The sequence below is a fragment of the Carcharhinus amblyrhynchos genome, chromosome 20 (genome assembly GCF_965287045.1).
Source record: "Carcharhinus amblyrhynchos chromosome 20, sCarAmb.v2.hapA, whole genome shotgun sequence".
In the NCBI taxonomy this organism is placed as follows: Eukaryota; Metazoa; Chordata; class Chondrichthyes; order Carcharhiniformes; family Carcharhinidae; genus Carcharhinus; species Carcharhinus amblyrhynchos.
In genome coordinates, this window is record NC_137343.1 from 30,839,935 (window position 1) to 30,854,448 (window position 14,514).

Genomic DNA, 14,514 nt, shown 5'->3' on the forward strand with positions numbered 1-14,514 from the left:
AACTGCCCTCCACGGATTAAAGAAGTTATGATGTATCAAGCCAGGCTCCAGACTTGCCTAGTGCTAACACCAGCTAGAATTATAACAATATGTGTCTCTAAATGGTGTTGCATTATGCCACCAATTAAGCCTGCCTGTGCAACCAAAGAGTTTAGATTCAGTGAAAGTATCAATGATGCTTTCTCACAACCTGTAAAGATCACTGGTTGTCGAGGGTGTTAAATCTCATTTGGGGAAGCAGTCCGTGCTGCAAGCGAGCAAAATGGCACAAGAAGCCACTCGCAAGCTTTACCCACCGTCTCAGTATGATATTTTAAATTGATGGGTTTTTCAGCTGAAAAAGATGCCGCGATTGTATTTGTGTAGAACAGCACATTCGTACAGATCAAATAACACTCCCACAGCTAATGAGTGATCTGTTCACTGGGGAGAGGTGTACATCTTAATTTACATGTTAATAAAAAAAATGAAGATGATAATAAGATCAACCAACACTTGAAAAGCATCAATATGTGATTATATTGGTCCCATCTGCACCAAGAAAAACAGCACAAAGTGTGCATTCCAATCATTATATACATATTTATGTATAAACAATTGAGAGTGGGAAAGTATTAAATTTATAATTATTCAACTGGCATGTTATATATTTTATAATCAACTATACAGACTGAATTCATATTTAGTGAAATGTCATACGCCATAAATCCTAAGCACTTGTAATTCTAATGATCCTTCTAATTGATTGCACTATTATCGGCATGGTGATAAGTTGTTACAGTCTTGTAGAAATGAATCAAAAAAGATTGTTCTCATTTAGCAACTTGCAGCAAAAAGCAACTCAGCAACTCATCAGAGAGGCCACAAGAGGAGAAATCAATAATCGTGGCCGCTGGATGGACCAAGGATTACCCAAGAATGGTGACACAACAAAGCCTTTAGTCCTTTTATTTATATTAGAGTTGGGCCTGAGTCAAATGGACATGTGGCTTACCCAAGGTAATTTGGTTTTCCTTGGCCAACTTTGAAATTTATCTCAAAGCCTCCAATTCGTAATCCAAGTTCAACACTTACTTGATCTTAGGGCATCAAGCAATGGGTTAAGATGCTCCAAACACTGAAGTTATGTGAACCCACCAAAAATTAGAGGGACCCTGAATTTATATTGTGCTTTCCATCATCTCAAAACACTCCAAATTGCTTCACAACTGATTCACGTACTTCGAAAATGTTGCAGCTGTTTTGTATATTTTTGCTCATACCTGGGAATTTAGCAAAGTACGCCTTGTGATATTTGCTTCCACTTTCATCATTCCAGAAATGTGTAGGCTGACACGGAATGGGTTTGGTGCACACCAGCTCTCCACTTTCTCCCCACAGACCTTGCCCTACAAACGAAGGAAAAGAAAACACAGTCCAATATTATTCTGTTTTGTGGGAACTTTCTTACATTGCTCAAGACTGTACATAAAAATCCATTACTCTCAACTATAAAAGGGGAAGCGAGACAGTAGGAATTCTCACTCGTGGGAGCATCTAAGAGCCAAAAAAGAAACCGGCAACAAGTTGTACAAGTCAGGTCCAATGTTGGGGTTTGGTGCGAGGGGGCAGGGACGGGCACAGACGCTGGTGAGTGAAAGAAGTGGAAGATGAGGGGAATGTTATAGAATTAAGAGAGGGACAAAAAGAAAAAGCCAGCATTGGTGGCGGTGGTGGTGGTGGTAGTGGTAGTGGTTGTCATCTTCGTCACAGGAGAGAAAGCTACCAGCTTGAACTGAGGGAAGAACATTATCAGACTTGATGGGGTCAAGTTTGGTGCGAATTTAACCTCTAAATTCAAGACTAGGGAGAAGAAATTTGCATGGGGGTGACAGAAAGTGCACTTCATTAATAAGGTTGCAAAGTCCCTTTGTGAAGAAGGAAGAATAATTGTTGAGAGAGTTTTTGGGAGGAGTAATGGCCTGGTTAGTCTGCTGAAAATCCAGGTATCAAGCAGCAAAAAAAAGGACCAATATGAGCCTTTATGGGATGGCTATGTAAGATAAATTACAAACTGGCTGTGTTTTGGGAAGGATTGTAAAAGGTAAGCAGAGAGGTTGAGATGCAGGGAGGTCTGGAGAAGAAGGAGTTCCTGAGGATGGAGCTTAAGTGGCTGACTGCTCCGCAAGCAAAAATGAGCCAACTGGGAAAAGATACACTTCAGGCCTGACATAGGGAAACAGAGAGAGAGAGTGGATTCAGGGCTGGGAATAGTTAAAAATCTACGTGACAGCAAGACAATGGAGAGGCTGAGAAACTTAATTCAATCCACTGCAAGATGGTGAACCAACATAGATCAGCGAGGAGTGATGCGGCAGGCAGGTTAGGGTTCACCTGGCAGAATTTTGGACTATTTAGAAATTGGAAATCCAGAATGGATATTGGGGAACTTGGGTCTAGAGATGAAGACTTCATGGAGAAGGGTTATGTCAGCAGTGGGATAAAGTATCCTCCGACAGTGCAGCACTCCATTGGTACTGCACTGGATCGTCAGCCTTGATTTCTGTAGTGGGATTTGAACTTGAATCCTTGTGACTCAGAGACAAGAGTTCTACTCATTGCGTCATGGCTGACACTGTGACTCAACACATATTTCTCTATAAAGCCAATATTACTAAAGGATACATTTTAGTAGAAGACATTGGAGACATCTTCAAATCTTTCTACAAACCATCAATCTCAAATTCAGGAGACATGCATTCTAGGTACAGTCATTGCTGACTGGAATGCTATCCCACTTGATTTCTTGGCTGGGATCTTCCGGTCCCACTGAAGTGAATGGAAGTTTGAATGGCCCCACTGTATCCGCCATGATAAGAACTGCTAAGCCAGGTCCTTGCCTCAGCTCCTTCACCACCTTAACTGATAATTGTGTGCATACATGGTATCAACACAAAAGAAACAAGACAATGGGAGCAAAAGTTCAAAGATATGCGGGTTAGGTTGATTGGCCATGCTAAAATTGCCCTTTAGTGTCCTGAGATGCATAGGTTAGTGGGATTAGCGGCTAAATATGTAGGGGTAGGACCTGGGTGGGATTGTGGTCGGTGCAGACTCGATGGGCCAAATGGCCTCTTCCTGCACTGTAGGGTTTCTATGATTTCTATGAAAAGTTGACACAGATCATAAAGTTATTGCACTCACTTTCTTCATTCCAAATTTCGACAGCCATTCCCAGGTTTCTTGCTTGTACCTCTCCTCTGTAGACTGGGATGGTGAAGTTCTGGCCCATGAAACATGAAATGATGTCTGTGCCACCTACAGGAATTGGGAAGATAATGATTTTATTTTATTTTCAACTTTGCCCCTCCGAGGATTACGACAGTTGTAATAACTCAAACCACTCTTCTTCAGATGGGGATTGAGCAATGAACAAAAAGTCCTTTCATACAAGCAAGCAAACAGGAATGCAAAAGGAATATTGCTATTTATTACAAGGGCAATAGAATATAAAAGTTGGGATAGTTTGTTACAGTTGTATGGGGTACTGTGTAAGTTTTGGTTTCCTTATTTAAGGTAGAGTTTAAATGCATTAGAAGTAGTTCCTTGAAGAGTCACTCCATTGGCACCTGGAATTGGCGGTGGGGACAGGGGATTATTTTACGAGGAAAGGTTGGACTGACAGGGCCTCTATGAAGATGGAGCAGTGATCTTATTGAAACATATAAGATCCTGAGGGGACTTGACAGGGTGGATACTGAAAGGATGTTTCTCCTTGTGGGAGAGACTACAACTAAGGGACACACTTTAATATTAAAGGGTCTCCCATTTAAGTCAGAGATGAGAAGAATATTTTTCTCTGAGCGTTATGAATATTTGGAACTCTTCCCCAAAAGGGGAAGGCAAGTGGGACAGCATGGTGGCACAGTGGCTAGCACTGCTGCTGCACAGCATCGGGGTTAACAGTCCAGTGCCCTTTATTAGATTTGTTGAGTGTGAACAGCATCAGGCAGGTCCCAGTAGCTTCCACGGTTAAGGTGCTCAACAATTCTTATTATTGAGATACATTAAGGTTTTATATGATTCCTCATGGAAGATCCCCTACCTCTGGAATGACAGCCCAAACATCGTTTGACACTGTTAGGAAAGGAGAAGCAATGGGAGATAAAATGTTTAGCAAAGACACGCAAAGTAACTCAGTGGGTAGACTGGACACATCTGGACAGATGTGTGTCAACATTCCTTCCTTCAAAACTTCTGTTTAAGTGTCTCTGACAAAACTCTGATGAAGGATCGTCCTGATTCAAAACATTGGCTTTATTCTCTCTCCACAGATACTGTGTCAGACCCGCTGAGATTTTCCAGCATTTTCTTTTTTGTTTCTGATTCTAGCATCTGCAGTATTTTGCCTTTATTTAAGTAAAGATATTACTTAGTGGATTTCATCTTTATAGCAAATGGCGAGGAAGCGAAAGTTTAACTTGGTAAAGAATGCAACCGTCACTTGCCCTTTGCATTACATCAACCACAATAGGGAGCATTTTCAACACTCAAACTGAGAGAGCACACCCAGGACTATGTGCACAATAGCACCACTCAGTGGTATCCAATTGCAGTAACTATGCCCTAGTCACCATTCTCCCCCTTCCACACATTTTATGAGACAAGCTGATGGGCTCCATGGGAGGGTAAAAAAATATATACTTTCCATCTCAAGGTTACACACGAAACATTATAAATTTTGCAGCAATATAGTTTACTGAAAAAGGTGAAGCAGTGTAGTCATTACCCTCAGTAGAAACATTTATAATGGGCACAATAATGTCTCCAAACTGGAAATTAAAGAGGAGAAACGACTGTTGGAAATTAAGTTCTTGTTTTGAGGAAATAAACATGCTCAAACATGTTGTAGGTAATAGTCTACGGTGACCATATAAATGAATTGACTATACGTGCAGTGATCAGCTAGTCAGGTTTCCTGCGTTTGTATACCTTTTGGGAGTAAGGCTTCAAACATGTTATTTATTATGAGTCAAAATTTATTAATTCCCACTCTGTTTAGCCAAATAAGTACAATATTTTTAGCATATTACAATTTAGGTTTTATGTGCATTCTGTCCTTCACACTTTTAAATCTTATTGTGGAAGGGAGGAAGATCGAAGGATGCTGTAATCAAGAAAACTGTTGAACTATCCATCACTGCAAGAACAAATCAAATGCTCTGCTACCCACCACAAGGTAAAGTTGAGCAAATAAATAACCAGCTACGGTCTGATTTGGCCTGGCTATTAGTTTCCACCGTGACACAACTATTCAAATATTTGGATTGACAGAGAATGCATCACATTTTAATAAGGCACAATTTATTTTCTGATGGAAATGGGACTGAGGAGCCTTCCATCAGCCTTGTGCTATGGAGGTCTCATTTGGATTGTACAATGACGCCCGGGGTTGATGCAGCAACACAATGTGTAGAACAGCCGCTATCAGCAGCACATCTATTGTTACATCTCTGTTGAATTTACTTAATTAATCTTGCTGAATTCCAGATAGCTTTCCAAAATACTGTGCAGCCAATTGCGAAAACCAGCATAATAGTAGACGGCAATTGTCAGGGAGATCAAAATGATCAAATCGTAGTCAAAAAAAATGACTTCAGCTTTCAATGTGCCTTCAGATAAATTACGTTTTGCACGCCACAACCGTAAAAGATAAATTAATTTTCCCAATACACATACACTGTAACCACGGCAATGCTTGGACACCCAGTCCCTAATAAGGAACATAAAATATCGTGCAGTAATTTTTTTATTCCATCATCCCCGGGGAAACTATTATTTCTCCGGGGTAAGAAAACGATTGCAAACATGATTAGCGCAAATTATAAAAACAAATGTAAGGATGCCACAGAAACAACCATTTATCAGCGTATTGAAAATACATTAATTACCCCACAAAGGAATTCACAAGCTCACATAAGCTGGAAAAGCCAATGCTTCGGTACAGCAACTCAAAACAACACAAGCCAAATGGTCTATATGATTAATTTAATTTGCCTCCCAAAAATCACATAAAGCAATGTTCCAGTACTGTTAGCTGCTTTGCATTCATTTAATTATAGAACATTGTCAAGTGATATCATAAATCATTCAAGTTCTGAAAAAAAAAAGCATTGATTTAGTAGCGTAATTTACTACTTTGAATTTATAGGGACCAACCTATTACCAGGAGGTGGAGATCAGCCATGACAGAAGGTGATTAAAGTTAACAGCAGAAAATGAAATGAGTTTTTAGGAGATTTAGCCCATGTACCAGTTGATTCATCTTGCAGCTTTGAAGGGGCCTGGCTTTTGTCTGAGCTATTCAGTAAAGCACTCGTAACTGATGTATATAAAAATATATATTTCATTTTGTTCCATTTAGGTCCCTCACTCCCTACATTTTAACCACTCCTACCACCTCTCCATTTGGATTAACCGGACCTGGATTCTTCGACAAGCTGTCAGTTCAGGGCCCAGCCTTGTCAGGTGGGAGGCACCATTTTGTAGCAATGGTGAAATTCCCCGGGCAGTAAAGCAGTCCATTTTGCAGCCCTGTTAAAATTTACAAAGCCCTCCCCGTATATCTTGGCAGATTGGACTGCCAGCCACAGAAGGAACATTTCTGCGGCTCAGGAATACGTTACTCCTTTTCATTCACAGAACAGTACTTAAACCTAAGCAATGCTCACTCGGAGCATTAACTGAACACTGCCTGATCCTGCAACAAAATAAAAATCAACTTTTATCTTGTGCCACGGGTCAAGTTAATTCTTTTTCTGAAAATTCGATGCGTCAGGTGGACGTAATCAGTGGACCGTATTAGTGGAAAACTGGTCAACATTTCACACAATCGTTCAGGAATAGTAAATATAAAAAGTTAAATAAAAACAAAGTACTGTGGATACCAGAAATCTGAAGTAAAAACAGAAAAATGCAGCAGGTCTGGCAGCATTGTGGAGGGAGAAACAGTTAATCTTTTGAGGCCATACAACCCTTCTTCAGAGCTAAAAAGAAGGGAAGAAATATGATGGATTTTATGGTGTTTGAAGGGGTTGGAGTAAAACTGAAGGTCTGGGATAGGCGGGAGCTCAGGAGTGTTTCGACAAAAATGTCAGGGGCACAAGACAAAGGGAGTGTTAAAGACTAAAGACTAACTTCTGTGGTATCGAGGTCAGGCAGCAGATCAGAAAAAGGGTCAGTCTTCTGTGAAAGCAAAATACAAAAATAAGCTACAGATGGCCCTGTGTGGGGAGGTGGTTGGGGGAAGGCTTTGTTATAAAGTTAAAGCAAGCAGATAAAACATTAGAGCATAAGCAGGAGCAGGCAGTTGTTATGATCGGGTGTATAAAGTGTCAGAAGCAGCGCACAAACAGAAAATGCTGGATGCAGAATAGGTTGCATCCGTGGAGAAAAAAAGCAAGATTCAGGTCTGTGGTCTTTCATCAGAATTGGGAAGATTTGAGATTTAGGCCGGGAGTCATCCAGCGCATTGCCAAGTAGCTCAGAGGGCCAGGAGCGTTTAGCAGGACTCGTGACCTACGTCCGATCAAGAATCTCCTAGGCCCTTTAAGTAATCAGCCCCACATCAGAAATCAGCGTGGGGCTGATTAGCATATTGAAATCGCTATTTCAGTATGATTAGCAGGTCCGGGATCGTAGTCTCCAGGTTCAATAGTGCCTGCACCACACCACCCCCCCCACCCCCACCTCCCCCAACACCCGCCAGGAGAGGTTCCCACCAGCGGAGTTTACAACTGCTTCCACTGAGAGGTTCAGGTGTGCTTACCCCGCTGATGGGACCAGAGGCCACTGAGCTCCCCTCCCCTCCACCGGGGCGGGGGGGGGTCAGGAGTAGGGGAGTGCCCCTTGGGCAGTGCCAGCCTGGCACATCAAATGGGTGGGGCCTTCAAGCAGGTAGGGATAACCTGCTACCACTCTGCAATGGAATCAGTGGGGGAGGGAATGAGGGGAAGGTCAGGGGTGGGGCGGGGGGGGTGGCAGTGCTTGGTAGGTCGGTATTGACCATGGGAAGGGGGCCAGTGCACATGCACCCATTTCCCCACTGACAGATCATTGCATGTGCAGAGGTCCGCTCAGTGTACTAATGCCAGCTGCTGCAGTGGGATGAGCTCCCCCTCCGCCCATACTTTCTGGTACAAATCTTTCTAAGGCACTCTGTGATGCACACAGAGTGTCAGAGATTCATTCGGGTACGTACGGCCAAAATCAAGTGGGAAAACCTCCCATTTTTCCTTCCCTTTGGATACTTAGTTTTTTTCTGGGGAGAATCCCAGCCCCAATAGGTTTTGCTCGAGGTGTGCGTGAGACAAGGATAAAAGCAAAGTCTGTGTAAGGCTGAAAGAAGGGAATGACAGAAGTATGGGGAATTGTGATGGAGCAAGAAGAGAGACAAAAGAAGTGCCAAGAACAGACATATTGTCCTGTGTCCATCACACTCTTCCAGTGAAACGCACCATAAACTTGAGGAACAGCACTTCACTTTCAATTAAACACTTTACAGGCTTCCAGTCTCAACATTGAGTCCAACAATGTCAAAACATAATCCCTTTCCTCGTATGTTCTGGTTTTGCTATCAGTCAGCAACACACCTGCTTTAGACCAATTTTTTGTTTCTTTTCTTGCTCCATCTCCCTTTGACACTCTAAGACCTGCCACTCTATCTATCCAGTCATTAAACCCAATCAGAGGGCATCGTTTAGTCCTTGTCCCACCCTGGTCCTTGTTCAAAATCTATTACATTCCTAACTTTTTCCAATTCTGATGAAAGGTCACAAATCTGAAACATTAACTCTGTTTCACTCTCTACAGCTATTGCCTGACCAGCATTTTTCTATTTTTACTTCGGATTCCAGCAACTGCAGTATTCTGATTTTCAATCTATAAGTAATATGATTTGACCTGAGACAGCAAATAAGGAGGAGGACTGAGCTGCTGGTGAGGCAGCATGGTGGCACAGCGGTTAGCACTGCTGCCTCACAGCGCCGGGGAACCAGGTTCGATTCCCGTCTTGGGTCACCGTCTGTGTGTGGAGTTTGCACATTTTCCCCATGTCTGCATGTGTTTCCTCCGGGTGCTCCAGTTTCCTCCCACAGTCTGAAAAACATGCTGGTTAGGTGCATTGACCAGAACAGGCGCCAAAGTGTGGCTACAAGGGGAACTTCACAGTAACTTCTTTGCACTGTTAATTTAAGCCTTACTTATGACTAATACATAAACTTTACTTTTACTTTTTGGTTTTACTGACGTCGAAGGGCACAAAGAGTCAATAACTTCCCAATATTTAGCAGGAGAAAATTATGGCTTATCCACATCCCAAGACCGTGGGAGGCAGTATATTAATGCAAGGTTTTTCTTTATATAGAACAGAACCCACGCATGGCAGTCAATGTAGTTTTGGAAGCAGGTCCCATAAAATGTCATTTATGACAGTTCCTGTTTCTTAAATAAGCCCAATGTCTTGACATCAGTCATCTTTTCCAGCAATCCATTTCAGCTTTGTGTACAGAAACACTTCCTGAAATCAGCTCTAAAATTGCCAGTCACAACCTTGAACACATGCCTCTTCCACTGCTGCCTCAGCACATCTGAAAGTACTGTTTCTGGCTTGATTTTGCTTAGCATGAGATATCTTGTAGGTCTCTAAAAGGCAAGATGGCACCTCTTGAGACTGATGGGCTCAGCTTATTAAAATTGCTCACTTGACTTTGTTTTTGTACATTACCAATTACCTTCTTTACTTTCCATTGTGTTGCCTACAGGGTTTAGGTAGCCCTGTAATAATGTCAGGGGACAGAGATATCTGCAGCACTCCTGGTTTATCTTGCTCACAGCGTAGTGCACTTGCAGCATGATCACTGGAAACTGGAGTTCATCGAATTTGGCAATATAACCCAGCATCCTGTTTGCCCTATTGCACTGATTGGCAATGAGGAGCCAACATGCCCATCAACTCCACTATGTGTCTCAGCTTCCTCCCTGACAGGCTCCGCATTGTCCATTAGAGAATAAACGCGTTGTACTTGATTTTCACAGATTGTTCAATACCAAGTACTGGTACATATAAAACTGTTTTACATTTGCCCGTGTTGAACTTCTGGTACTGACCCACCCAACTGCAATCCTGTTACAAAATCTCAGTTGCCCCCTCATGAACATCCATCCACCAACATCCCCACGACGATATCAAACTTCCTGTGATCTGTGAATTGACCAGCTTGCAAGGAGATACCATTTATTTTAATATGTCAGCGCTAGAGTTATCTTTTCTTTTTAGACCATTTTCCACACTGGACCCTTCAACTTTGCGACTTGCTTCTCTTTGAAAGTTATGAATGCATATTAACAGATAACTTCAATACATGCTAACCTCACTTGCAAAGGAGTCACGTGGTAACATTTTATAAAAGATCTTTTGGAAGTCAAGGTATATGTCATGTGGTTTTCCCCTAGTAACTAGGGGATGCTGAGTTCTATAATAAATTGCAAAACTACTTTGACTGCCATGCGTGGGTTCTGTTCTATGTAAAGAAGAACCTTGCATTAATATACTGCCTCCCACAGTCTTGGGGTGTGCCAAATGTAGTCACTATTGTAATGTAGGAAACGCAGGCAATAAATTGGTGCAGGGCAAAATTCCACAGACACATTAACGAGATAGCAGCAAGACAATTTGATATTGGTTGAGAGATAAATTTCGGCCAGGACACCGGAAGAACACCACTGCACTACCTCAGATAGTGCCACAGGACAAGGGTTATTTTAAATTTACACAATATGACCTTGGTTTAACACCCCAAATGAAAAGGTACACTTCCCATAGTGCAGCTATCCCTCAGCAATACCTGGACGACAATGCTCAAGTTTCTGGAGTGGGACTTCAACCCACAGTCTTCCAATGTCAATATTACAATGTTACTATAGAATAATGGTTGACAATTATAGGCACTTTAAAAAATATATGCACAGTTTTGATTCAATTAGTTTTCTGATTAAGGCAAGGCTAACCACAGTATAATTGCAAGGTATGGACCATCATAGCTTTGGTTCACTATATTTGTCTAGTTTCAGTCTACAAGAACCTCAGTCAAAAAAACAATCAGTGCTTTACAAATCTTCTCCTATGTATTTTTTTCTCTATATATGTACAGCATACTCCATCAATACTTAGAGATTTATTGGTTTTCAGCTCAGCTCATCTCAAACCTTGGTTCACTACTGCAAAGCAAGCACACATGATGACTGTTTGTTGGTATATTGTTAGCAACCTCCTGATTTAAATGTTAAAAAATTTCAGATAAACTGTCATTTAGTCCATTAACTGAGCTATTCATCATCCTCATGCTGAATTCCATTCAAGCCCTTTGGGATTTGAACTCTTCCTTGCTATTGTATTGGAAATATGTTTTATGTTAGCAATAGATGAATATTTTTTGCCTGATTTCCCTCAGTTGCCACCACCACCACCCCACCCCCACACACACAACAGCATGCTTTTATAATCGTGTGCACAGCTCACTGGTCACTCTCTTTGCTTTCCTGACCTATAAGCTTTCCAAATCTTCTTTCCTTCATTTCCCTTTCAGCCTTTCAATATGAGGCACTTGTATTTGCCCTGCAGCATTGAGATGTGCAATTGCCCTAGATTTGCAGCATGTTACTTTTGTAAGATATACTAATCTGAACAATTCATGCAAACTATAGAACCAAGAACAAGACAGCACGGGAATAGGCCCTTCAGCCCACCAAACCTGGTTTCTATCCCTCGCCATTCATGTGTCTATCAAGGTGGTCTTGAACATTACTAACATGCCTGCTTCCACCACCTCCACTGGCAGTGCATTCCAGGCACCCAGTGCCCTCTGTGAAAAACTTACCCCCTCTCAGCTTAAACCTATGCCCTCTTGTAGTTGACCTATCCACCTTCAGAAAAATCTGAAAAAGAAAGATGGGCTAGCCTTTTCAGTGTGGGTACTTTGACAGATCTGAAGCCAGGTGAGTCCTCAATCTGAAAGGCCCACAACTGAAACATTACTCTTCCACCCCATTCTGTTTATTCACCAAAGCCAACTTGTTTGAACACCTTAGTTGTATGTTTCCCTGCAAGCCATCTCCTTTCCATTTAAATGTCTCCACATATTTAATTAGCTAGACATATATCATATAGAATATATATTATGTTGCTCAAATCCATATTCCCACAATTACTATTTGCTTGGAATTCCTTCTCCTATCAGCGTTTAAAGAATTAATATAAAATGAAAGAACATTATAGGTCTCCAACCAAGAAAAAAAATTGTGAATTTAACAAAGGGACCTAAATGATACAAAGACAAAATACTGTGGATGCTGCATTCTGAAACAAAAACTGAAAACTGTGAAAATCTGCAAGTCTGACAGCATCTGTGGAGAGAGAATAGAACCAACATTTTGAGTCTGGGTGACCCTTCGTCAGGGCAGGGTCTGAGTATGTAGTATAGGTTTCTTAAATACAAACTTGTCACATTCTTTAGAAGAATTCACTTGTCTCTACCATCTACTTCCAACCACAGCCCCCTTTCTGTCAACTCAGAAATTAATAGGAAACCTGCCGTAGACAGATCAGGCTAAAACTTGTTTACTCTAGACACAATTTAATTTTACGTTTGAGGATAATACCAAATCCAGGTGCTTAAAAATGATTATTTTCAACTTCAGCATTGATAAAAAGGGATTTATTTTTCAAACAAGAGACACTGGCTGTCAGAAATTCCAGAAAGATGCAAAATAAAATCTAAAGTTACAAAAATAATGCACAAAATAAATTAACCATAATTGGGTTAAGAATACATGCGTACATATTAGGTCAACACAGAGGATATCATTTGACCTGCTGAACAGTAACTAGATAGCAATTACCATCATTGCCAGATCTAGATCCAGCCTTCAGAAGTAATTTTTTAAGCTTCAGTAAACTCTGATGATCTGGCAAAGTTTTGGGACGGTTTGATTAAGTACCAACAATCCAGATGTGAATAACAACTGAAGCATAATTTTTCATCTGGTTTCATTAAAAACTCCTCACAAGTCAACCGTTTCCAAACTCGTGTGTTGCAGATACTCTCTATTCACATTACCGTGTACCACGGCAGCGGGCAAAATGTGTAAACACATTAAAACAAAAATATTTTGTTTTCTTTTAAGTGAAGTATGGAAAAGGTGTGGAAATCCCAGGCCAAAACCAAGGATTGAGAAACTCACATAGTTAGCATTTCTGTTTGTAACTGAAATGTGCATTCCCCATGACGACCTAGTCCGCTTAATTCCACAGAAGTTGATTTAAATCAATTCTTAATCCTAGTATGGTTAATTTGTTTGCGCATTTTTTTGTAATTTAGATTTTATTTTACATCTTTCTGGAACTTCAGTCTCTTCTGTTTGAAAAATAAATCCTTTTAATAATCATCTTTAAGCAACTGGATTTGGTATTATCCTCAAATGTAAAATTAAGTCATGTATATTTAATTAGCTAGATATATATCATACAGAATGTATATTATATTGCTCAAATCTATGTTCCCATATTTATCATTCGCTTGGGACACTCTCAAAAGTGCACAACAGATAATGTTGGAAATCAACCAGATAAAAATTGCTTTCTTTATCAGATAACTTTCGCAACAATTGCTCAATTTTGACCTACATTGGTCTACAGGGAGGAATAGAGTGGGAAGAATCCCAGATTCCAATTCTGAGAGTCTGTCTAACTTGGGCACTGGACTACCAACTCTGGCACAGACAGCTGACTGTGTTCCAACCTTCCATCACCAGTCATACCATCTTGAAGCCAACTCAATCTTGGAGAGACCCCGTTTCTTCACTTCTCTTCTCCCGCAAGGTGATAAGACGCCAGTTGGTGATTAGATGACAACTGAGCCTGTACTTTCTCTAGACAGATAACATTGGCAGGAACACTACAAGTAACAGGATGAGCAGCACAGCATATTGAAAAAGGTCAATGCATTGCAATATAAAAAAAAATAGACTACTATATTTGCTGCTCTCAATGTGATCACCTCTACATTGAGGAAATTAAACACAGATTGGGTGACTGCTTTGCAGAACACCTTTCTCAGTTCTGTTGCTTTCCCCCTCAACTCAGCACCTTGCTCTCACATCCATAAGTCAATTCTTGGCCCGCTGCAATGCTCTAGTCAAACCCAATGCAAACTGGAGGAACAGCATCGCATTTTCTGATCTGGCATGTTACAGCCCTCAGGACTCAACATCGAGTTCAGCAGCTTTAGATTGTGAGTTTTCTCTTCCACCTTTAGCTTTTTTTATATCCCAAACAATTTTTTGTTCCTTTGCAAAACCCCCCCTTCCCCTTCTCCCACCGGGCCATCTGTCATTGGTTCCAACTATTCCATCCTCCCGTATATACATAATTACATTTTGCTTCTTCTCTTTAGCTCTAAAGAAGGGTCACGTGGACTC

General features: G+C 41.1%; 1 protein-coding gene across 1 annotated transcript in view; it reads right to left on the minus strand.

Moving 5' to 3' along the window:
- aacs (acetoacetyl-CoA synthetase) overlaps positions 1 to 14,514 on the minus strand; it is a 116,085-nt gene that overhangs the window by 11,925 nt on the left and 89,646 nt on the right. The window contains exons 13-14 of the mRNA XM_080208359.1: positions 3,184 to 3,297; positions 1,263 to 1,388 (exon numbers count right to left, since the gene is read on the minus strand). Of these exons, the coding sequence (XP_080064485.1) occupies positions 1,263 to 1,388; positions 3,184 to 3,297 (240 nt within the window). The remainder of the gene's footprint in view (positions 1 to 1,262; positions 1,389 to 3,183; positions 3,298 to 14,514) is intronic.